General features: G+C 33.9%; 3 protein-coding genes across 3 annotated transcripts; 2 read left to right on the top strand and 1 right to left on the bottom strand.

Annotated features, from left to right (window-relative positions):
* Window positions 1-170: 170 nt before the first annotated feature.
* Window positions 171-5,309, top strand: LOC105141928 (acetolactate synthase small subunit 2, chloroplastic-like). Its single transcript, XM_011049322.1, has 12 exons — window positions 171-516; window positions 683-896; window positions 1,286-1,369; window positions 1,494-1,562; window positions 2,247-2,330; window positions 2,427-2,579; window positions 3,232-3,318; window positions 3,637-3,741; window positions 3,833-3,955; window positions 4,336-4,488; window positions 4,706-4,771; window positions 4,945-5,309. Exons 1-12 carry the CDS (start codon window positions 173-175, stop codon window positions 5,026-5,028), a joined length of 1,566 nt encoding a protein of 521 aa, XP_011047624.1. The 5' UTR covers window positions 171-172; the 3' UTR covers window positions 5,029-5,309.
* A 382-nt stretch (window positions 5,310-5,691) lies between these two features.
* Window positions 5,692-8,093, bottom strand: LOC105141927 (2-alkenal reductase (NADP(+)-dependent)-like). Its single transcript, XM_011049321.1, has 5 exons — window positions 7,775-8,093; window positions 7,249-7,426; window positions 6,797-6,963; window positions 6,436-6,518; window positions 5,692-6,242 (listed from the first exon to the last, which is right to left on the bottom strand). Exons 1-5 carry the CDS (start codon window positions 8,003-8,005, stop codon window positions 5,864-5,866), a joined length of 1,038 nt encoding a protein of 345 aa, XP_011047623.1. The 5' UTR covers window positions 8,006-8,093; the 3' UTR covers window positions 5,692-5,863.
* A 3,428-nt stretch (window positions 8,094-11,521) lies between these two features.
* On the top strand, window positions 11,522-25,466 carry LOC105141999 (TMV resistance protein N-like). Its single transcript, XM_011049435.1, is given in 11 exon segments — window positions 11,522-11,815; window positions 16,711-16,801; window positions 18,832-18,990; window positions 19,184-19,676; window positions 19,819-20,914; window positions 21,023-21,298; window positions 21,384-22,011; window positions 22,014-22,201; window positions 22,287-22,874; window positions 24,621-24,653; window positions 24,685-25,466. Coding segments are annotated over 11 exon segments (4,521 nt in total). The 3' UTR covers window positions 25,360-25,466.
* Window positions 25,467-25,962: the final 496 nt, after the last annotated feature.

Raw genomic sequence — 25,962 nt, 5'->3', positions numbered from 1 at the left:
GTGTTAATATTAAAAATAAAAAATATATAAAATGTTTATTTTAATATATTTTTAATTAAAAAATATAAAAATTTATTTTTAAAAAATTTATTTTTAAAATCAGTATTTCAAAACAATTTCAAAATAAAAAATAATTTCAAAAAATTACACAACACGATTACAGTTACTTGACATGATTATGATTGGAAACACAAGTGGACTCTTCAACAGAAGCAAGTACGCAGTTCTGTGTTTTTGTCAGATTCTGAAACCTAAGCTTTCTGTAATGGCGGCCATCTCATCGATAACCTTCACACCATTCCACTCCCTAAAACCCTCGTCTTCTTCTTCTTCTTCTTCTTTCCCTTCAAATTCTACTACTGTTAGTCTAGGTTTCTCAAAAGCCTTAGCTACTACACCTCTGACAATCTCAAAATCCTATCAAAACAAACTCAGAGTCTCTGCAACAAATGATAATGACATTGCTGACACTGCTTTATCCACTAATGGTTCTGCTCCTTCAACAGCCAGATCAAAGTATGTATAAAGATCAAACCTTTATTATAATTCTTCATCTGGGCCAATGCCAATTTTTGATTTTTTGTTCATTAATTACATTAAAAGGATGATTCTTTAGCTGGGTCAAGGCTGGTTTTTGATAATTATTGGTTTTTTTTTTGTGTGTTTTGAATTGATGATTCAGGGCGAGGAGGCATACAATTTCAGTGTTTGTTGGAGATGAAAGTGGGATGATTAATAGGATTGCTGGGGTATTTGCAAGGAGAGGGTATAACATAGAGTCACTTGCTGTTGGTTTAAACAAGGACAAGGCTATTTTTACTATTGTTGTATCCGGTACTGAAAGGGTGTTGCAACAAGTTGTTGAGCAGCTTCAAAAGCTTGTCAATGTTTTGAAGGTCATGATACAATCCTAGACTCTCATCTATTTTACATTGATTGATGATTTTTTTTCTTAACTAATTTACCATGTTTCTGCTACTAAAGATTCTCATGCAATCACCAAATAGTATAATGTGGTTCATAGTTATGCATACGCAGTTTTTTATTGTTTTTTGGCTCTCTAGGTCATGTCTGGTTTGCTGGTGGATTGATAATGGAATTAGAGCTCTTTTTTCCAATTCCAAGTGTCTGCTTTTTTCGAGAATCATATCCTGTTTCAGGATATTTGATATTTTGTACTTGGATTTCTTAATTGCGCTTTTCATTTACCTTAACTCATTTTCTGTCTCTTAATAAGAGACTAATTCCTGGAATTCTTACATTCAAGAATTTAATTTTATCTCAGGTTGAAGATCTCTCTAATGAGCCGCAGGTTGAGCGTGAACTAATGCTTGTAAAAGTGAATACAGATCCAAAGGACCGGGCTGAGGTGATGCTTAATGATTCTATATATGCTGAATATCAAGGATACTATTGATTTTGGAAAAATAAGTACATGAATTTTTGTTATTGCATCTGCTTATTCACATTTAATCTTTTGATTTGATCTTCAGATCATGTGGTTGGTGGGCATCTTCAGAGCAAAAATCGTGGATATCTCAGAACATACTGTGACAATTGAGGTAATGATTCACAAACTCTAATCCTGCTCATATTAGGACATTAAGCAGAGGAGCTTAAATTATCAGGGAACTTATTCTTTATGTTATTGACACAAGTAACTTGATTGAAAATACATATTTTTTAGGGAAGAAGCTGCATGCATATTTTATAAGGATTGGTAAACAATGTGCATATTATACATGAATGAAGACATGTATTTATTATGCAAACCAAGTAGATTAGCATAATTGCTGGTGATTTAGGGTGATGGTACTTTGAACTTACTGGGATTTTCTTACTTGCAAGCTATGGATGACTCAATTTGCTTTCATTAACAATTCAGAATTTTGAGTCTGTTAGATTATTTTTAAGTTTCCAGGATGAAGTGATCCACATGTTGATTATCTGGATTTGTTCTGCTTGATTAAAAAATGTTCTTTCAAGTTATTTAAAAAGCATAGTTAATATGAAGATTCTCAATACCAGAATAGTGTTGTCCTTGGTTTAAATAAACTTGGTATTGACACCGTTTATGGCATCATAACATGTAGATCATAATCAAATGGCTATTCATGATATGTATATTACATTTAAACCATATATCATCATCATCATTTTGGACTTAGTAAATTGCATATTTGCATTCAATTACATGTAACTTTTAAAATTCATAGTGAAACCACTCATTTATTTCATGGATTTAGGTAACTGGAGATCCGGGGAAGATTGCTGCTGTCCAAAGAAACCTAAGCAAGTTTGGAATCAGGGAAATTGCAAGAACAGGAAAGGTTGTCTTGGTTTTTCTTGTGATTATTTGTGCTTTATATCGGTCTCTGTCTGCATGTGTGCTGAGTGCTAATAACTAAACCTGTTGCTCCTAAAAGATTGCATTGAGAAGAGAAAAAATGGGCGCATCTGCTCCATTTTGGAGATTTTCAGCTGCTTCTTATCCTGATCTTGGAGAGAAAAGGCTTGCTGATACTGGTTTGAGGGCTAAGAAAGGAGCAGTTGCCAGAGAAGATGATATATCTGCTGGGGTACACACTTCAAGCTTTTCATCATAATTTTCTCCTTTCTGTGTTAATTTCTTGAATGTCAATAAATTTGTGTTAAGTTGGTGCTCAGCTGTTCTATACGAGCAATGGTGAATGCGAAGTATGAGTCAGGAATGAAAATACTGTAATAAAGGCTTTGTAAATTGACTTCATAAACAAGATGTTGAGCAAGGGACCCTCTTTTCCTCCTCTGTTGCTTTTTACCCCCTCTCAACCATTACAGACACTTGTTTTCTCCCTCGTGTGAGCTATTTAAGATGAATATTCTATATGATTTAGAATTCTGATGGGCATTTGTTCACTTATGCACAATGGATACTGTTGTTATGAATTTAATTTTCCAATACTTGGCTTGTCTCTGATGTGCCTTTTTACACTAGATATTTTATTCCATTGCTATTGCTCATCCCAAAGATGTTATTAATTCATCCACCTTTTATGTTCCCAAACTCGTCTGTTTAAGAACTATCAATTGAATAGCAATATCAACTTTCCGAAGCAATCTCTGATCCCATTTTATAATTTTGTGGATTCCTCACTCCCAATCATAGTTTAAATACTGTTCATAATTTTTACCATGGATTGTGCATTTAATATAATTTTTTTTCTCTCTTTTTTTCTTTTGCTAATTAAGGGAGACGTTTATCCAGTGGAGGCTTCTGATGATTTTACTCTAAATCAAATTCTTGATGCTCATTGGGGTGTTCTTACTGATGAAGATGTAAGAAATCTTGTTCCTGCTTGCAACTTATTTCTACTTTCTCCATTTTAGGTGGCATTTTGTTTTTTTGTTTTTTTTGATAAATGAAAGGGTCAGTGGATAGCAGATAACCATGGGTTCAATGCCAAATTTAACTGGAGTAGGCTAATCTATTTGTTGTTATTGGTGCCAGTGCCAAAGGGTTGAAATTCACAATTTTCCCCTTCTGTGAAATGCAACTCTCTAACATCTGGCTGATTGTCTTTCTTGAATTGGCTCTTATCAGTCCCATCCATTTAACAAAGGATACACATTTAATACGTGGTTGATAATTTTCAGACAGCTGGACTTCAATCTCACACTTTGTCCTTGCTTGTAAATGATCATCCTGGAGTTCTTAACATTGTTACAGGGGTCTTTGCTCGAAGGGGCTATAACATTCAGGTATATATGGTACTGTTATTGCTGTATCTTGTCTTAATTGTTTCAAAAATTCTCATCATCTGCTCTAATTATTTTAATTTGTTCTTGTTAGAGTTTGGCTGTCGGGCATGCAGAAACTGAGGGTCTCTCTCGTATTACAACTGTTGTGCCTGGTACAGATGAATCAATTACCAAGTTGGTGCAGCAGCTTTATAAGCTAGTAGAGATTCATGAGGTGAGAACTCCATGATTAAGAGTGATGAATCTTGTTAGACAAGTACATGATGGTTACAGAGTTCCATTTCTTTTTCTTAACATTCTCATGTTTGAAAGAATGCAATTACATATGACTCATGAATTAATAGCCTAAACTTCAGAAAAACCTCAAAGAAGCACTTCTTTGAACTTTGTGCTCATATATTTTGTTCCTGAATTGCATTATGGTCAATCAAATCATTTGCAAGCCATTTCCTCTGTATTTTAGGAACACTCCAGGAATTCAGATTAAAGTTTCTGGGTTTGGTAACATACTTCAGGAGTTCAGATTAAAGTTTCTGGGTTTGGTAACTTACATGTTTAGTTCCATAGAAAATTGATAGTTGGTGACTCTTTCAGGTAAGGGATCTTACCCATGTGCCATTTGCTGAAAGGGAATTGATGTTAATAAAGATTGCTGTGAATGCTGCTGCTCGACGAGATGTTCTTGACATTGCCAGCATTTTTAGGGCCAATGCGGTTGATGTATCTGACCATACAGTAACTCTTGAGGTGAGTAACCGTCCTGTAGTTGAATGATAATGATAGACCATATGTCTGAGTCTCACCTTTAACTGCCATGATTCTATTGGCCTGGCTGTTGTTTAAGTACTTATCATACTGCTTTTTCCACTTTGGCAAACTATTGATGCTGATGGATTTACTTTTAAGTTTGGCTCAATTCTTGAACTATTGATGCTGATGGATTTACTTTTAATACTTGTTCCAGCTCACAGGTGATTTGGACAAAATGGTTGCACTGCAAAGGTTGTTGGAACCCTATGGCATTTGTGAGGTTTGTTGACAAACTTTAAGTCTTACAATGGATTTCGATTTTGGTTGCATGATGTGATTTATTTAATCTGAGTTCAACATTATAGTATATCCCAAAACAAGCTGCCATCGTGACCACCAAAACGATGAAATGACTTCAAAATACTTTCCATGATGTTTCTTGCTCTTCTGTAGGTAGCAAGAACTGGGCGAATAGCATTGACACGTGAATCAGGCGTTGATTCTAAATACCTCCGTGGATATTCTTTTCCTGTGTAAATTGACAACTTGGGGGATGCTTCTTGCAGTGATAAAGATATTCCAGTTAGTTTCATATTCGTGCAGTGCTGGCATGTAAATTTTGGAGATATTTATAGTGAAAGTAAAGGCAAATTGAATAATAGGTTTTTCTAGGAAGACTAGCCATAAAGTACCAGTATGCAGCTGTCAATCTTGTTAGTTTTTTGAGTTCCATTAGAATGCTAGTTCTTTATTACATGGTACAATGAACAAAGTTGCCAAGGTTTGGCATGGCAATGAAACTTATCCTGGTTCCTGTTCTCATCCCAGTCATAGCAGGGAATGAGCTGCAAGTCTGTTAATGTTGATGCAATGCTAGCCCATTTGATATGCTTTTTTGTTTTTTTTTCCTACTAAGAGACTCGAATTCGAGATTTTGATGTCTTTAGAGGAAAGAGAAAATTGGTTTGATATGTTGAACATGGAGCAATTTTTCTCAAGTCAAAATCTCCAACTGAAATCTGATTTCGATATCTTATATATGTGCCAAAAATGTGCATCTTTTGGGTGAATTAATTTCCAAAGCATGTCTGAAAAAAAAAACAAATTAATGTTCTTAGATGTTTTTTTAATGTTTTTGATGTTTTAAAATCAAAATATAAAAAAATTTATGAAAAAACGTTATTCTATTATATTAAAAAAAAAAACACAAATGTATCATATTACCGAACATTCTGTAATCGCTAAAGCTTGTCCATAGAAATCCAGAAAAAGCCTTCATCATTATTGAAGTTCTTGTCCATGGAAGCCAGGAAAGCTCAAAGGATACATGGATTAAGGACTTAGGAAAGCTTATAAACAGTGCCTAATGACATCACTCACGAGCAACAACTAGCAACTTCTTTCCTACATTTTGGCCGGTGAATAAGCTTAGTAGAGATGTTGGACCACTCTCAAGGCCTTCTGCTTTATCTTCCACATATACTATCTTCCCTTGCTTGATGTAAGGTAAAACCATTTCCAGAAACTTGGGATAGAGGTGATAATAGCTACCAGCTAGGAATCCCTGCATACGAATTTGTTTCCACACGATAAGCGTCAAGTTATGGACACCTTCATGCTTTTCGAGATTGTACTGAGAAATCATTCCACACGCAGCAATGCGACCAAGATTCCTCATGTTTGCTAATACCGCATCGAGCATTTTACCCCCAACATTCTCAAAGTAAATATCAATGCCTTCAGGGAAATACCTGCCAAATCAATGCAAAATAAGTACTCCTCTACCCTATCATACCAAAGTAGTATGGACTCAACAGCTAAGGGATATCCTCGAGCCAGCACTGTAGGTAGAATTAGATACCTTAACTGCATACTTTGTAGCAATCTTGCATAAAGTACGATTCCCAAGCTTCATTATGGTGCTTGATATTTATTACTACTGACCTTTTAAGAGCTGCGGTCAAGTCTGGCTCTTCCTTGTAGTTGAAAGCCTCATCAAATCCAAACTTGTTCTTAAGCAGATCAACCTTGTGTAAAAAAAAAGACCATGTAAAAGAAGAAAAACATAGACCATGTAAAAGAAGAAAAACATCAGCAAGCACATCAGTAGTGACTCTGGCCATAAGCACAAGCCACCTAACATTTAATAAGACTGAATAGCTCTTAGGAATCTCTGCTGTGCTAGGAGATGCAGACACGACAGAAATACGTCACCTTCGAATCCATTGTTTTCATAAATTAAAAATTCAATTCATTTTGTTTTGTTTTCATTTATAGTAGGGCGGAGGTTTCCAGTTAGGCTCACCTTCTCTTTAGATCCAGCACTACCCACAACATAGCAACCCAACAATTTTGCAAATTGGCCAACAATCTGGCCAACAGCTCCTGATGCTGCAGATATGTAAACATACTCTCCTTTCTTTGGAGTGCAAATTTCATAAAAACCAGCATAAGCAGTCATACCAGGCATACCTAATAAGAACAAATCAACAACAATTTCATGTGAGCTTTAACTATATGAATCAAAACATACTATCTCTCTATGCCTAGTTTCAATAAACATGCTGTTATTGTTCTGTAATCTATCAACACTGCACATTCTGTTCAGAACTGATTCTTGCGCTGCAGCTGACCTCAAGCTTTTAGACCAAGTTTTTGTTTAACACAAACACAAGTCACGATTTCATCTCTTTAGCATCTTTAGCTTTTTGAAAAACAAAGGTGAAACTGAGTTTGAAAATTTCAAAACAAACAGACCTAGAATTCCTGTATAGTATGATAGGGGCACGTCAGTGTGCTCGATTTTGATCAAAATTCGTGGTGATACAATGAGACTGTACTCTTCCCAACCAGTAAAACCCCAAGCTAAGTCTCCTTTCTTGTAGTTTGGATGAGTAGAATCCAAGATTTTAGCCACTCCATATCCAGTTAGAGGCTGTATATATAATTTGAACATCACATCACCATATCAATCATAGAATTGAAATACACAGAAACACATTTTTACATATCCAAAACAAAGCTCCTTCATGATCACTAGAAGAATACTGTATTATCATCATGTTTGTGACAAAAAGAAAAAAGAAAGTTCTCAAAAAAATCAAAATTGTCCTTCAATTCCCATCTCAAACCCAATTTTAGACTGTTAAACATCTACGTTCTCCTTCTTTGGTACAAACCTCAAATGGGCAATGACAATTTCAACAAGAAATCTCAAAATTAATTTTTAAAAAACTCTATTTCATTGTTCGAAGATCAAGAAATGAAATGAGACAGGGCTCACCTTTCCAAGTTCGAAGGAGGAAAAACCACCATCACCAGCAGACATGCATTCACGCATATATGGATCACAAGACAGGTAAAGATTCTTGACAAGGACTGCATCTTTAGTCCCTTCTGGTACTCTAAGTTTTATAGTATTAGTTGTAATAATTTGCATGTCAGACTCCTTTGGAAACCCTGTGACATAGTTTTTCAATGCCACTTGCTTGTTGCTCACCTCCTGATCAGACATCCTTGATTATTCTATGTTGTTATAAGATATGAAATCCCACTTAATTTTTTGTTCTTGTTTCTCTATTGTCTTAAAGTAAATGAGCACAGCCCCACCGGGCGTATTGCAGGGGAGAGTACTGCATGTTACGTTTGGAAGGTGATGTGTGCGGACCAGAACCACTTGCTAGTCAAATTCTACAGAAATATCTCCTTGATCAATTCTTAGTCACATTGGAGCATAATATTCAACAGTTGCCATCACGGCAATTTAATGGCGAATTTCTAGTGGATTATTATTTCTTTTTTATAATTTTTCTACAAAATTTATCAATAGAGTCAATGAAAATTAAATCTAAGAAAATATTAAGCAATTCATGTGTATATTTGCTTTCCTTTTTGTCGGTGTTTCTCCTCTTTTAGTTCTTAGGTGTGCTATGGTTCTCTTTAACGAATATGGAAAGGTGACTTGTTCAGTACCTCATAACCTGTATGCCTAGCTTCAATTGAGTCCCTAGACTATACATTCTATCAATTAGTTTCAAAATGTTTCAAACATTTCTCAGTTGGGTCCTTATTGCTAAAGTTTGTTAATATTTTGCCTCTAATGTGCCTATTTTATGCAATAAAATGACATATTTTTAAATAATTTCCTGAACAATTAGTGAAAATGGGTATATGACAGTAACAAGGATAATGAAAAAAACTTTATGGCCAAAATGATTAGTTGATGATATTAGTTTGTCATCTGAATTGAGTATTATATATTATGATTATTAAAATGCTATTTATTAATCTAAGAATTAGATGTACCATGAAAGAACATGAATCTCACTGATATATTGACAAAGCTTATCCTAAAGTGTGTTTGGTATTGTATTTAGGAAGCACTCTGAAAAAAATTAATTTTTTTATTTTAAATTAATATGTTTTTGTTATTTTCAGACCATTTTGATATGCTGATATCAAAAATAATTTTTTAAAAATAAAAAAATATTATTTTAATGTGTTTTGAAATAAAAAGTACTTTGAAAAAGAATCGCTACTATAATTTCAAACACGCTAGTTGTCATAACTCGAATCCCGGATCCATGATCGGCAACACAGAAATAGTGTCAAAAGGACACCCCACTTACATTAAGCCTTAGAACGAACATATCAAAAGAACAGGTTATTCAAAAAATACGCAACATTTTATAATCTTCAAAAATATTATGTTACTCAAAACTGATGAAACTAAATGATAGTTCAAAACTCTTCATCAGTAATTAAAACAAAAACAATCATTCATAATACTCATTACATTGTCAAAATCCAAACTTAATTAAAACAGAGTAATAGTGGAGCGTCTAAGACGTCAAATTAAAATAGCCTTGAACAATAAACAAGGCATACCGACCCAAAACTGAAGAAGCAGAAACACTCAACAAAGTCCAACTGCTATCAGAAACTAAGAACCTGAAATAATATTAAGAATGAGAGAGAGGTGATTTCAACCAACTCAGTGAGAGAATAATATTTAATATATATTTTAGATATTTTTCATATTAATAGTTTGCAAGATAAATTATCTTAATATACATATACATATACATACTAAACATATCATCATAATATAGTAGAATACATATTAGAGATTAGATGACACCCGAAGGTGACTACTTCTCACCAGCTAAGTATACAGAATACTATGTGCATATAGGCTAACTACTCTCTGATAGCATGGAGTTACTAACAAGTCTTATATCAAAGTATAATAGATATTTACAGAATCATCAAAGAAACGTATATCATATCAAATAGAATTTAGTTCGACAGAATGTGAGTGCAAATTCAAGAATAAATGAGTACGTGAAAAATAAAGCAAAATATATAAATATTCAAGAGATTAACTCATCGTACTCATCATATAATCATCATACATATTTATTTATATTATATGCATATTAAAGATTATCCCACCCACTCGAAAAATATAGAACTAAAAGGAACGTCAAACGAAATACCCGAAAATCCTATTGAGGATCGTTAGGAGAACCTACAATAATATATGAAATATACTAAAAAAACAACTCAAAGAAAAGATCCCAATGCATAAAATAAAACCAGGTTTAGTCTCCTAGGTTTAGGGACTAAAACGACAATTATCCAAAATAGGGACCAAAATATAATTTTACCAAAACTAGACCAAACTATAAATCAATAACCATACTGAAATTTCACCCATAAACCATCCTTCATTCTGTCTAGAACAAACTAGGGACCGAACTATAATTGTTATAAAGTTTAAGGACTAAAATGTAAATTCCTAAAATTTAGAGACCAAACTGAAAATATTCCAAATCAATTATCAAACTGGGATTCATCATCCTTAACCTTATAATAACACTCTCCAGAATCTCAAAATACAATTAGGGGTCAAATTATAATTTTCCTAAAGTTTAGGGACTAAAATGTAATTTTCACAATTTGAGGGACCAAATTGAGTTTTTGTAATCTTCAACCTCAAACCTAGAATTTTCATAGTTACCTACTGTTATCTCCTGATTTCTAACATAATTTCACCATTCAAACAAAATTATAACTCAACAATATCATCTTTACCTACAATCTCTCAAAATCAACTAATTAACTCATTATCCACCACAATCAACCAATAACATTCAAATTAATTCATTAATCAAATCCAAAATATAATTTTCAAAACCCTAACATTTATCAAAACAGAAATTAGAAGCTCAATTAACACATATTTATACATAATATTATCTTTAAACTTATTTTCTCCAACTGTCTTCTCCTTCCCTTATCTTTCTCCCTTTTCTCTTCTTCTTCCTCCCCTTTTCTTCCCTTCTCCTGTCAATTTTTTTTTTCACTCTTAAAACACAGCTCTCTTCTTCTATTTCTTTTTCTTTTTATAATTATCAACTTTTTGTTCAAATACTGTAATATTCCTTATTCATTTATACTCTTTTTACTATAATATTCCTTATTCATTTATACTCTTTTTTAGCCTTCAAGGGCTTTATTTCCCTTTACCTACTCATCTTATTTCATCACACTAGTGCTCAAGTTTAAACATTCATTAGACTTGATTTATTTATGTAGTATTTGAGAGATGTTTGATAAAGACGAATAAAGAGTAGTTTTGTAAGTTAAATCATTTTATGCTAAGATAGGAATTTGGTGGGCTTGTCTTAAATTGTGAGTCAAGTGAAAAAACAATTTTCATGTACTTAATCCACATATAAAAGCTTAAAGTTATTATATTTTAGGGTTAGAAAACATATTTGTTAGTGTCTTGTTTCTCACTTTAGTGGCTAATGAGAAGAAAAAAAATGTGAGTTCTAAATTACTTAGAGAATTTGCATGAGAGAACAATTTTGTGTGAAACTTTACAATTACTTACCTTTTCATAGTAAATTTCCCTAATTGTTTTGCCTATAATGTAGGTCTATATTAGTGAAGCGTGCAAATTTCATACATGCTCTTGTATGATTGATTGTAATTGTACTGCGAGATCATTCCACAAGCAGCAATGTCAAAGCTAGCAAGGTTACTGGCTGGAGTCCTAGCGGAAAACTTAGGCCACCCAAGAGGAGTGTTTGAGAGCACTTGTCAAGAAAGCAATTGTTTTCTTAGGTTGAATCGTTACCCAACCTGTCCAATATCATCAGAGATTTCTGGCTTATTGCCTCACACTGATATCGATTATCTAACAATCCTCTCTCAACATGAAGTGGGAGGGCTACAACTCATGAAAGATTCAAAATGGGTGGCTGTAAAACCCAATACAGATGCTCTTATAGTCAACATCGAAGATCTTTCCCAGGTAAGATTAAATTTCTATTATCAGTTTTCATTAATTAGCCTGCGTTTCAAGCTAGAATTAGACGAAGTGTCCCAAGTAACGAATTAAAAAATCCTTTATTGCCTGCTTTTGTTCGTGGACGTGGACGTGAAGACTCAGAACAACGATAATATTCTGATATTGTTATTATAATTGTGCATCAACCCTGTCCTTGAGCTACCAGACAGCACATCGTATTTTGGCATTTAATCTTTGTCCGACTTGGGCAAGTCAAACCTAGTTATTGAATTTAAATTCCTAGGATATTATAACGTAAGAATCTGATTCTTTTTTAATTGATTGTTGATTTGTCTACTGTAAATATCTAAGACGTTTAAAAGTTGCTGTACAGGCCAGTTCACAGGCATCAGCAATTAAAACGTACGATAGAAAGAAATAGCCTGGAGAAAATAATTAAATCAAGCTTTTCAGTGGAAACGGTACCTTTTGGTGAGATGTGTGAAATTTTCAGAAGATTAACTAACCCTTTCATTTTTATTTTCCCCCTTTAGCGAATGAATTGTGGAAACCATGAGATTCGATTCTTGGCTCTCTGGATATAGTGCTGCTGGTGTGATATGTGTTGCCCTGCTCTGCTGACTGCATGCTCTTTTTAAAGTATTTTTTATTTTTAAAATTAGTGTATTAAATTATTTTTAAAAAAATTTAAAATTTAAATTTTTTTTTTTTTATTTAAATTAATATTTTTAAATTATTTTAATATACTAATAAAAAAATACTTGGAAAGAAAAGATTGATCACAGTATCAGTATCGTTGCGTATATGTAAATTAGCCACCTAACATCATATTGACTTTCGATTTCTTAAATACAAATTCATACAAGTAGTTATGGCCATGGCACGCTACACGTCGCCCCCTCCTACACAGCAGCATTATTCAACCCGCCACTCTTGTTGTTATGCATGTCCTCCTCAGAATCCAAGAGGCCATTAGCGAACAACTACTGATCCATAAATCAAAGCACCAAATAACCCACCTAAGATCTCGACAACAGCAACAACATTAAATAGTAGCATCCGCCTATGTGTTCTTTGCTATGCCTTGTGCCAAATTTATTTCCTTTATTTTTCAGAGTGATGTATTGTGAGTCAAAATTCGTATAAATCATCACAGCCAAACAATCCATTCATTACTTTGCACATCAGATTTTCTAATTTCGGTGCTAGTTTTATAAAGAAGGTGAAAAAAGCCTGGCTTTTGTATGAACAGAAGTAGAAAAATTTCAGGACCTTCGACCATGGAAGAGGACTGACCTTGGCCTTCACTACTTCGCACAACAACTGTTGCTATTACTACTTGCTTCAAATATCCAAACCCATCTGTGGTTTTCTTCTTTATTTGCGTACATCTGTTTTGTGTAATTGTAGTCTGTGATCTTATAGCTTTTCCTCTGTTGTCACAGACCTGCAATATAACTTTGGGTCTGCTGTTAGATACAATAATACATTTACACTCAACAAGATTTGAGAGTCTGATGGAGAGGCTACATCAGAACCTTAGAAATAATATTTAGCTCATAATCAAATTATTATTACAAACCAGAGTCTTTATCACATTCCTGGTGAAAGATAGAAGGAAGAAAATAATAAGGAAGAAACTATGTTTAGGTTGAATTTCTAAACTGTTGATAGAAGTTTGATTCAATCTCCTTCTTCCCTCTTTTGCACCCAACGTTGTCAATTATGAAAAAACCCTTTGCTATCAGCTCTGGTCATTCTCTTCTTTGGTCTTCTTCTCTCCTCTCTGTCTCTGTCTTTCTTTGTTTTTTTTCATCTAAAATCTTCTTCTTTTTTTTGATTTCCCCCCCTAAAATTAGCAATTTCTAACCTTTAACTTCTAGCCTTATTTTCTATTTTAAGAAAGTCATAAACATCAAAATTATAAAACTCCTTTTTAGATTTCTCCTTTCACCAAGCTAAAATAATTTGGATTTCTCTAGGGAAAGATATTCTTTTATTTATCGAGATACATTTATAAAATTTCTAGTAAGGAAATTTCCTTCTTTTTTTTTTATAATAAGAAATTTTAATTTTTTCCTTTTTGTTTTTTTTTAAAACGTGTATTTGCCAACAAGACTTCTTCAAGGTTGATTTTCTCATTTAATTATCTTTTAAATAGGCTTTTTCAATACCATAAATCTAAATCCAATTTGGAGTTAATGTTTATCTAGAATTCAAGAATTGAATGTTGATTTTTCACTCCAAAGCCCATGTTTTCATGAGTTTATTTGAAAAGAGAAAAAGGAAAATCAACTCAAATAAATTTACAACAAATAAATAACAAAAACAAATATACAACAACAACAACAAATAAATAAAACAATTAAAAATAATTTCCACCTAACCTAAGCAATCTATTTCAAAACCTATAATTTAACAACAAATAAAATAATTTAATTGAAATTAAATAATAGAATTGAAAAAAAAACCCAACAAAATTGATCTCATATGAAAAAAAATCCTACAACAACATTCATATAATTATTATGAACAAAAAAAATTAAAAAAAACAAATATAATGCAAAAAAAACACAAAAAAAATCTTACTTTAATATAGTTACAAGTAAAGCTGAGAAGATAAAAAAAAAAACAAATTCATAAAGTATATTAACTAAAAAAACTAAGAAGAGAAATGAAGACAAGAGAAGAAGACATACCTAAACGTGGAGAAAAAGTAAATGAGTTAAGAAGAAAAGAGAAGAGAAGAGAAAAAAAAAAAGAATTGTGGCGTTTTTTGTGTAAGGAAAAAAGAAAAAAAGAAAAAGAAGAGGTGTGTCAATTGTAAAATAAAGAATTCTAGTTTTTTTTATTAAATCACTTTATAAATGGTTTTACTAATGAATAATTAAATATTAATATATTAAATATTTCATTGGTGATTCAATCTATAATATTTAATTTAATAATTTTTTTTTAAAAATCCCTCAAAAATCACCATTGACTTTTCAATTCATCGATTATTATGTCTATAATATTCAATTTAAATTTTAAATTTAATAAATTTTTTTTAGAAACTTTTCAAATATCATTGATAACTTTTCAATTTGTTGGTGATTTCATTTGTAAAAAACAATAATTAATGATGTAATTAAAAAATAAATAGTTCCAATTTTTTTTTGAAAAATACCGATAAAAGTAATTCATAGTGATATCTTTATAATTAACATTATAAATAATAATAAAAAATAATAAAAATAATAAGTTTTATTAATCACACCCTTAACAAATATAATTTAAACCTGAGACCCCATAACCAGCCCATAATCAATATTTTTTAATTAAAATATTTTTAATTAAAATTAATTTTAAAAAATAGATATTTAGTTAAAACTGTTATTAAAATTAAGATTATAAAATAATTTTAAAAAATATATATTAATATTGATAATTTTTAATTTAAATATTGTAGATTTAACTATTTATAATTTCATCATATATAAAATATATTCGATAAATACTATAATTTTTTAAGTATATAACAACATTAAATAAAATATAATTAAAAATAAAATATATATTTTTTATTTTTTATTTTACTAGTTTAAACCTGTTGAAAATATTTAAACGGGAATCAATTCTGCTCGAATCAGTTGGACGACAATAGCTACACTGCGTGAACAATGTATGCGACAATGTGTGAACAGTATATACCACATTATTCATACACTGTTAACGCCATTGCTGCAATATTCACACTAATTAATTAGAATGAATAGTACACGTGAAATAGCATTTTGATGCCTTTTCTTTTCTTGCAACTCGAACACAAATTTATATAAGACCATACACAATAAAATATATTTTATTCTTAATCAAATAGATTATATCTAAGTTTTTAATAAAACACAAACACAACATCATTAGACCCTTAGTGATCACACCCGCGTTGATTGACAGGAAGGAGTCTTTAATAACTCACAAAACAGGCTTTTACCACTCATTATTCGTCCTCTAGCTCAAACTTGGAAAGGGTTAAACGAAAATTTAAAAGTGATTCCCATGGTCTAGACCTGGAAAATCATTATCATAATAATTACCTATACCCTAAACGGTACATTTTTGTCATAAAATTCATTTCTCTTGCATTTTAGTCGTTAGGGGGAGTTGTGAGAGAATAGCAGGCAACAAAGGAGAAAAGAGAGAGAAGTTTCAGCTGACTACAAAAACAATTGATCCTATAATCAATAAACTCTTCTTGAAAAAGTGTTTAATGGAGGTTTTTTTTCCTCAATTAATGATACTTGAAAAAAATAAATTGGGGTTTGCAAAAGTTTTTTTATTTGATTTAATTTTTAGTTTTTAAAGTGAGTCGAAAGTGTTTCTTGATTAAAAATTTATTTATTAAGATTTTTAAAATATTTTTAGATAAAAAACAAATTAAATATATAACATTTTTATACATAGATTTTGACTTTGACATTGTTGTTGGTTTTCACAAAAACACAGATTTTTTAAGCATACCAATGATGTTGTAAGATAATCATTATATTTCAATATATGGTCAAGGAAGATATATACATGCAAGTTGTGGCTAGTTTGGACTTTGACTGTGGATTGTTTAGAATTAAAAAAAAAATTACTTAATTATTCGGTTTTTGTTTGGACTTTGGCTGTGATGTTGCCAAAACACTTGCATGCTAGTCTTTGTACGTACCATCATCATCCACCAACCAACTCTAAATCACAAAATTATTCCAACAACTATACTCAATCAGCAACAACCAGGAAATTTCCTATATATGTTACGCGCTTCATCTTTGATAATTATTGCATATATTGCTCTAATAATTTGCGAGAAAGCATTTACATTCTTTCTCCGACACAATATTGCCTCTGCTATCCTTCAGTCCTGATCATTACTTTACTCTTCAGCTAATCTTTCTGAGCGCTGCAATTTGATCTTTAAAGTCGCCAGGTTGGTGGAATCCGATCAACTCAAACACCATATTGAGGTAACCTTTGCGATGGTTGCTACTGATTGCATGCATGCATGTTATATGGAGGTATTGTGAGCCCAAATTTTTAGCTAAAATCTAACAAGTTAGTCTAAATCTAACATAATTTAATCTAGATATATATAAAAAAAATTGTAAGAGAATTGTTTCTCATTTTTAATTCTTGTGGCTGTCGTAATCCTCATCAAATTAAAAATTTTAATTTTTGATCTTGAGTTTTTAAGTTAAAAAAGATAGAAATAACAAGTAAATGATTCTCTTTCATGTGACTTTCAATTATGATTTGTTTATGGAAGTATTAAAAAAAATATTAGAGTTTATAAGGATTTGAAATTTATGTTGTTAAGATTGATTTATAATTATTAGAGGTTTAATATTAAGTGATTGATTTTGAGAATGTTGTTAGAAATAAAAATTTATGAATTAATTCATTTAAATGGATTTTTATGGGTTACGAAGTTCATTTCAACCTTGGTGGAAAATCTGGACAGAATGGTCTTAATGTTGAAGATGATAAAATTTTATTTTGCTTTTTGATTTGTGAAAATTATAGTTTAGTCCTTGAACTTTGAGAAATTATAATGTAACCCCTGATGTCTTTTGGAATTTTGGGAAGTATTATTATGAGGTCAAGGATGACGAATCTCAGTTTCATAATTGATTTGGAGTATTTTTAGTTTGGTCCCTCAATTTTAAGAATTTATATTTTTGTCCCTGTACTTTCAAATAATTACAATTTGGTCCCTAGTTCGTTCTGGGCAGAATTGAGGGTTTATGCATGGAATTTCAGAATGGTTATGTATTTTTCAGTTTGGTCCTCTAATTCTAGTAAAATCACATTCTGGTCCCTATTTTGAAAAATTATCATTTTAGTCCTTAAACTTAGGAAACTAAATCTAGTTTTATTTTATGCATTGAGATCTTTTATTTGTGTTGTTTTTTAGTATATTTTATATATTTTTTGTAGGTTCTCCTAACTATTCTCAATAAGATTTTTGGGTCTTTCATATGATTTTTCTTTTATTCTATATTTTTCATGGTGAGTATGATAATCTTTAATATGCATATAATATAAATAAAGATGCATGTTGATTACATGATGAATACAACTAGTTAATTTCTTGAATATTTATATATGTTGCTTTATGTTTCGAGTATCCATTTATTCTTAAATTTGCACTCGTATTCTGTCGAACTAAATTCTATTCTATATAATATTTTTTTTTTGATGATTCTGTGAATATCTATTATGCCTAGATATAAGATTTGTCAGCCATTCCATGCTAACTGAGAGTAGTTAACATATGTGCATATAATATTCTGTATACCTAACTTGTGAGAGAGGTATCAATAGGTGACGATTGATTCTCCCAAAGTGATCACATTTGGGTGCCATCTAGTCTCTGGCATGTATTTCATCATTTTATGATAATATGCTTAGTATGTATATGTATATCAAGATAAATCAACTTGCAAACTATTAATATAAAAAATATATATTAAGTGTTATTTCCTCACCAAGTTAGTTAAACTCACCCCTCATTCTTAATATTATTTTAGGTTTTAATTTTTATTAGTAGGTGGGCTTTGTTGAGTATTCCTACTTTTTCAGTTTTGGTTAGTATACCTTACTTGTTTTACGAGACTTTTCTTTAGTTTTGATTTGATATTTTAGACACTTCACTATTATATTATTTTAATTAAATTTGGATTTTAACAATATACTAAGTATTATGAATTATTATTTTTATTTTAATTACCGATAATACGTTTTGAACTATTATTTGGTTTTATTAGTTTTAAATAATACAATATTTTTAAAGATTATAAAATATTATGTATTTTTAAATAACTTATTTTTTTAATATATTCATTAGACTTAACATAAATAAAGAGTTTTTTCAACACCATCCTTGCGTTACCAATAGATTTGGGTCTAACAAGTATGGCTACCTCTTCTTTGCTTCTTTCTTGTTTTAAATTAATGTCTTTACTCATAACAATAATTTGAAAGCTTTATATATGTTCACATAGACATCATTGATGAGTTTATTGAGTTAATTCCATGCATGTCTTCTAGAACACGATCATTCTATTTTAGAATGCCGAAAGAAAAACGAAAACAATCCAAAGATGAAGAAAATGATTCATCCTCGCGAAAGAGAAGAAAAGCTGACCTCGGTAAGCTTTTTAAATGCTATTGTTTTATGCTCTCTGGTTCTTAAACTTGAAGTATTAGGTGAAACTCAATGAATGAATGATTTTCTTACCTTACTCTCTAATAGTAATTGCGTTGAAATACCTACTCAGCACATTCATATGCAGCTGCAATCGCTTCATTGCTAATAAATTAATCGTGCCTTAATTTCTGCAGCTGCCATGGCAGAGCCAGATTCTTCTCGATCTAGACCACAAGGGGCCTATGATGTCTTTTTGAGTTTTAGAGGAGAAGATACTCGCAAGACATTTACAGATCATCTATATACAGCCTTAGTCAAAGCTGGAATCCACACTTTTCGAGAAGATGATGAACTTCCTAGAGGAGAAGAAATCTCCGATCATCTCCTCAAGGCAATCCAAGAATCAAAGATATCTATAGTGGTCTTCTCAAAAGGATATGCTTCTTCTAGATGGTGTCTTGATGAACTTGTGGAGATTCTGAAGTGCAAATATAGGAAAACTGGTCAGATTGCTCTTCCTATATTCTATGACATTGATCCTTCAGATGTGAGAAAACAGACTGGCAGTTTTGCCGAAGCATTTGTTAAGCATGAAGAACGTTATAAAGAGAAGGTGAAGGAGTGGAAAGAAGCTCTTGAGGAGGCAGGAAATCTATCTGGATGGAATCTCAAAGATATGGCAAATGGGTATGCCTTTTCTCTATAAGATTCAATTACACATTTATATATGGAGTTATTATACATTATATATTTTACAATGTGAAACAATAAAATACTTTTTGAACATACTTAATTCTCTCGCTATTAACTTGCTTTTGTCTATGAACAGGCATGAAGCAAAATTTATCCAATATATTATTAAGGAAGTGTGGAATAAATTGTATCCCAAGGACATGAAAGTTGGCACTCACCCAGTAGGTATTGATCCCCTTGTCAACGAAATCAGAGACTTCGTAAGTAATGCAACAGAGAAGGTTTGCATTGTGGGCATACATGGGATGCCAGGAATAGGAAAGACGACTATAGCAAAAGAAGTATTTAATAAACTCTGCGATGAATTCGAGGGGAGCTCTTTTCTTTTGAATGTTAAAGAAAAATCAGAATCTAAGGATATGGTTCTTTTGCAACAACAACTACTTCATGATATTTTAAGACAAAATGCTGAGAAGATCAATAACGTTGATAGAGGAAAGGTTCTGATTAAGGAACGACTTCGGCACAAAAGAGTTCTTGTTGTTTTTCACGATGTGGATCGTCCAGACCGACTACTTGATTTAATGGGAGAGCCAAGTTGGTTAGGCCCTGGAAGTAGGGTAATAATTACAACTACAGATGAAAGCTTACTTCTTGAAGCTGATCAAAGATACCAGGTTCAAGAATTGAACCGGGGTGACTCCCTTCAGCTTTTCTGTAGGCATGCATTTAGGGACACCAAACCAGCAAAAGATTATGTTGAGCTTTCGAATGATGTAGTTGAATACTGTGGAGGACTTCCTTTAGCTCTTAAGGTTTTAGGTTCGTGTTTGTATGGGAAAAACCAAGCTAGATGGGAATCTGTAATTGACAGATTGAGAAAATTTCCAAACAGTGAAATTCAGAAAAAACTTAGAATAAGTTTTGACACACTGGATGAATCTACACTAAAGAATACATTTCTTGATATTGCATGCTTCTTTATTGGCAGAAAGAAAGAATACGTAGCAAAAGTGCTAGAAGGACGTTATGATTACAATCCAGAAGATGATTTCGGAACTCTCATTGAACGGTCTCTGATTAAAGTTGATGATTCTGGAACGATAGGCATGCATGATCTATTACGAGGGATGGGAAGGGAGATCGTTAAGGAAGAGTCACCTGAAAATCCTGCGGAAAGGAGCAGAATTTGGAGTCAAGAGGATGCGTGGATGGTACTCAAGATGCAGATGGTAAGAACTCAGTGCATACAGAAAAGCACATTCATTTGTATCTTTATTGTCAAACTTATTACAAACAATCATATGAAAGTTCTATTGATTTTTTTTTTGTTTTTTTAGGGAACAGAAGTTGTAAAGGGCCTTACACTGGATGTGAGAAGATCAGAAGACAAATCACTAAGCACAGGATCATTTACAAAAATGAAATTGTTAAAATTACTCCAAATCAATGGAGCAGAACTCACCGGATCTTTCCAACGGCTTTCTAAAATGTTGACGTGGATTTGTTGGCTTGAATGTCCTTTGGAATTTTTACCATCCGACTTTTCACTGGACTACGTAGTTGTTATTGATATGCAGTACAGTAATATCAGAGAACTATGGAAGAAGAAAAAGGTGGAAACATACCAAAATGCCCAAAAATTTGTCTAGAGAACTTTTGATGATTACTTTTTAATGATTTTTCTCTCTGCTCCGACAGATGCTCAACAATCTAAAGATTCTTGATCTCAGTTATTCCAAGAACCTTGTTAAAACACCAAACTTGCACAGTTCAAGTCTAGAGAAATTACTGCTTGAAGGTTGCTCAAGTTTAGCTGAGGTACATCAATCTATTGGACATTCAAAGTCTCTTGTATGTTTGAACATTTCAGGGTGTTCACAACTTAAGGAGCTGCCGAAATGCATCTGTGATATTGACTCCTTCACTGAGCTTCTAGCAGATGGAATTAACAACGAGCAATTTCTCTCTTCAGTTGGACATTTAAAGTGTGTGAGGAAGTTGTCATTGCGCGGACACTGGAAGGGGGACTGGAAGTTACCATATCGGCCTTCACCAAATTCTTCTTGGATTTCGGCTTTGCTAACTCCAACTTCCACTATTTGGAGAGTATTAGGAAAGCTAAAACTTGTTAATTGTGGTTTCTCTGAACGTGCAACTAATTCTGTTGATTTTGGAGGGTTTTCCTCTCTTGAAGAGTTGGATCTATCAAAAAACGAGTTCTTCAGTCTGCCTTCTGGCGTCGGCATCCTTTCTAAGCTGCGGCTTTTGACTATTCAGCAATGCGGAAATCTTGTATCAATCCCAGAGCTTCCCTCAAATTTAGAACATTTGGTTGCAAATCAATGCAATGGGTAAGACTACCAATCCAAGCAAAAAAATATCTAAGTCTGTTTCTGATTGGTTGTCCGGATTTAATAGAGATTGAAGGCATGGAAGGTCTAAGTAATCATGGCTGGTTTATTTCCTATATTACCAAGGGCAAGTTATCAAACAATTATAAGAAAAGTCTTGCTGAGGTACTATTTCTGTCTCTCGTGCACACAAATAAGCACACAATTGGCACATACAATATATACATTAATTAATGTCTAATATATACAGGCACTGTGCTACGGTGGTTACGCGTATCATATGTTCTTCAATCGTTGGCATACGTTCAGCCACAGAGATAAGTTCACTATGATTCCAAATTGGTTCAGCTACCGAGGAAAAGGAAGTTCATTATCATTTCATATACCTCCAGTTTTCCAAGGCTTGGTCGTTGGGGTTGTCTGTCAACGCTTGATAGGTCTTATTGGAACCGCCAAATTGTGTATAAAAAATAAAAGCAACGGTATTCAATTGTTTGAAGCAACTGTAAGTGATTGTGTCGGTAGAAATTGGTTGAGATACATAAGTCTAAGCGAGATGGCAATGAAAGAATACTGTGAAGATGACGAATTGGAACTGTGCGTGGGACTTTATACGGGAGAAGACGCTGAAGTGTTTGAATGTGGGATCCATGTGATAGTTGAAAAGACGGATTCATTTGAAGGGTCAGAGTGGGATCATGAGTCTGAAGTTGGAAGAGATAGAGTAATACCTGCACCACCATATCTGTCTCAATATGCGCGGTACAATTTCTTTGAGATTTACGGCAAGCAAGGTCTCAGTAATTTATCAAAAAATACCAAGTATCGGCTTCTTGAGGTACTAGTCCTGTCTCTCTTGCACACAAATAAACACACAATTGGCACGCGCGCGCGCACAGATATATATATTATTCGGTGTCTGAAATCTCATAATTCCTTGTGTCACGGGGTAATTTTTCGCTACGTGAATAAACCCGTGCGGCAGCCTAGTCCCTCGCTAGACTCAGCCTTCCCTCGTTTATCCACTCGTGTTTGTCTATTAACTAAGTGTTTCCCTCACCCGAGAGGTTTCCCCACTTTCCCATGTTAAAGACAAGCGGAATACACAAGTAGAATTGCTCTTAACCAAGCACACTGAGATTACAAGAATACCTCTCAACCTTTATTTATCTCATTAACAAAGGATTACACAACGTGTGCTATGCACAGAATTCGCATGCTACACCAACAAGTTTACATACGTTATTTCCTCTCTATGCATTCTATTCTCTATGTATTCTCCCTATACAACAAAGAATTACCATCACCATTTATAGCCAAGTATGTGAGCTGCAGGGCACCTCCATGATCCCCATATTTCAGGACATAATAGGTACTTACTCCCCCATGATCCCCATGATCATTTGTGGCTCACCCATATCCCCATTTCCAGGATATAGTGGAGAACTTCCTCCCCCATGTGCTTCATGATTTCAGCAACTTGGAAACACCCCAGTTATGCTCCCACTTCCTGCATGCTTGCCTGACAGCTCCATCTGCCAGCTCTAGCTTCATCTGCTGCTAAATCACCCACATGCCTTGGACAGTCCATCGTCCAAGTTTTAGATCTTGCTAAGTCAAGCCCCTGACTTACGCAAGCTCTCGTGCGCTGCTGAGTGCGCACCCTGGGTACGGTCGCCAAATACTGCGATGCCAAATCCGCATCTGCGTGCAGACCCCCATGTCTGCGCTGCCGAATGCACATCTACGTGCAGGCTGTCCAATCTTGCACTGCCCCATTCGCTTCTGCGTGCAGGCCCCAAATCCTGCGCTGCCGAATTCACAACTGCGTGCAGGCCCCAATTCCTGCGCTGCCGAATTCGCATCTGCGTGCAGGCCCCAATTCCTTCGCTGCCGAATTCGCAACTGCGTGCAGGCCCCAATTCCTGCGCTGCCGAATTCGCATCTGCGTGCAGGCCCCAATTCCTTCGCTGCCGAATTCACAACTGCGTGCAGGCCCCAATGTCTGCACTGCCGCATTCGCATCTGCGTGCAAGCTAGCCAAATCTTGCGCTGCCGAATTCCCATCTGCGCGCAAGCTCCCAGTGTCTGCGCTGCTGAATTCCTTGACAGCCCCAATTCTTGTCCGCCCATATCCCAGACGAGTTTTCCTGTCTCGCTTGGACATTCCATCACCAAGCCCATAGACATCACCGATCCGTGCTGCCGCATTCCTCGACAGCCCCAGTCCTCGCCAGCCTATGCCCCTGACGAGTTTCCTTGTCTGGCTTGAACATTCCATCGCCAAGCCCATGTTTGTCAACATCCTGCGCTACCCCGCATTTCTCGACAGCCCCAGTTCTCGCCAGCCTATGCCACTGACGAGTCTTCCATTCTGGCTTGGACATTCCATCGTCAAGCCTAGCATTCTGTGCTGCCGATGTTTCCTTTGACAAACTTACAGCCGCATAAATCTGCGCTGCTAATATATCCCATCGTTGGCATGGCTGCCAGCACCCTTAGGCCTGGTATTGGACAGCATGCCTTAGGTGTGCATCCAGTCCACATTTAACACTGTAACACCTTGAATTCAATATTTATGCAGAGAATCTTCAATTATCATTTTCTCGAGTATTTTATTCCCTTCAAGGCTTTTTTTCGTTCCCTACGACTGTTCTATCATTCCAAAATGGTTCAGCTACGGTGGAGAAGGATGTTCATTATCATTTGATATACCTCCAGATTTCGACGGCTTGGTCATTTGGGCTGTCTGTTCAGGTGGTACTTGGCATCAAGAATTAAAGGCTACTATAAAAAATAAAAGCAACGGTGTTCAGTTGTTCGAAGCTACACATGCAATGCCCTATTTCCGTAGTAGGTGGCTAAGAGTAATAAGTAGACGTGAGATGGCAATGGAAAAATACTGTGGAGAAGCTGCATTGGAACTACATGTGATTTTGAGGTCCGAAAAGAGTGGAGTGGTACGATGTGGGATCCATGTGATACATCCATTTGGACGGAGCAACTACGATCAAACTCCAGCGTTGGATCAGGACATTTACAACCAAGAGTCTTTTGAAGGTTCAGAGGGGGATCATGACATTGACTACTACGAGACTTCAATTGAAGGGTCAGGATCGTCGGATCATGAGATGGACAACCAACAGTCCGAAGTTGAAAGCGATAGAGCGATACCTTCGCCACCATATCATCTGCTTCACCATCCCCGTCATGGTTCAATGAGATTTTCTACAAGGCAGCAGTGGAAAGCTTTTTTGATTCGCGCGTTCAGCCTGTGGAAAACCATAGTCATGCAAAAATTCTTACCTGATGATCTCAATTAGTCGAGGGATTGGTTTAAGAAAACTCCCCACTTTAGGCCCACCTACCAATGATATTATCATCTTGTTGTGTAAGATCACTAATTAAATAAATGTAGTATTTTTTTTTAAGCTAGCAAAATTATTGGACTAATGGGCTGTGGTTGTTTAAAAAATCTTATCCAACAAAACCTTCATGGGTGTTAAATGCCAATTTGTTTCTAATATAAGCAATTGAGTAATTGTCTATATTTTAAGAGACTAAAGGAAAAGATTGAGCTGACAAAAAATGAATATTTATGTCAACTTGGTTTCCTCATAAAATGGCCATGTATGGATCTTTTAATCAACTTACATAAAAAGTCTGAATTGCATAGAGTACTCTAACTAAGGAATCCAAAAGAAATAGAAACTTTAAAATGAAAAGGGTGTCAAAGGATTATACCTCAACGACCCTCCCGAGCATTGGTTATCCTTCGGTTACAAGAAAATCAAACTAGTACTAAATTTGGTGGAAACAAACTAAATTGAATAATTCATCACTTAATTTTAGATATTTTTATGTTTTTTTTTTAAATATTATTACACTTTCATGAGTTTTAGATATCGTAATACACTATGAACCTC

This window comes from Populus euphratica, unplaced genomic scaffold, assembly GCF_000495115.2.
Source record: "Populus euphratica unplaced genomic scaffold, PopEup_1.0 scaffold197.1, whole genome shotgun sequence".
Taxonomy (NCBI): Eukaryota; Viridiplantae; Streptophyta; class Magnoliopsida; order Malpighiales; family Salicaceae; genus Populus; species Populus euphratica.
The sequence above is the reverse complement of the archived record's forward strand: the minus strand, read 5'-3'. Positions and strand labels throughout refer to the sequence as shown.

What these genes read in the sequence shown, in the direction of transcription:
- LOC105141927 (XM_011049321.1), bottom strand. Translation starts at nt 8,005, where the DNA reads ATGTCTGATCAGGAGGTGAGCAACAAGCAAGTGGCATTGAAAAACTAT. An exon ending in CCTCCTTCGAACTTGGAAAG is followed by an intron (nt 7,427 to 7,774) that starts GTGAGCCCTGTC and finishes TTATATATACAG; the next exon opens with CCTCTAACTGGATATGGAGT. An exon ending in TTGACCGCAGCTCTTAAAAG is followed by an intron (nt 6,243 to 6,435) that starts GTCAGTAGTAAT and finishes TTGATTTGGCAG; the next exon opens with GTATTTCCCTGAAGGCATTG.
- LOC105141928 (XM_011049322.1), top strand. Translation starts at nt 173, where the DNA reads ATGATTATGATTGGAAACACAAGTGGACTCTTCAACAGAAGCAAGTAC. An exon ending in ACCATACAGTAACTCTTGAG is followed by an intron (nt 4,489 to 4,705) that starts GTGAGTAACCGT and finishes TACTTGTTCCAG; the next exon opens with CTCACAGGTGATTTGGACAA. An exon ending in AACCCTATGGCATTTGTGAG is followed by an intron (nt 4,772 to 4,944) that starts GTTTGTTGACAA and finishes GCTCTTCTGTAG; the next exon opens with GTAGCAAGAACTGGGCGAAT.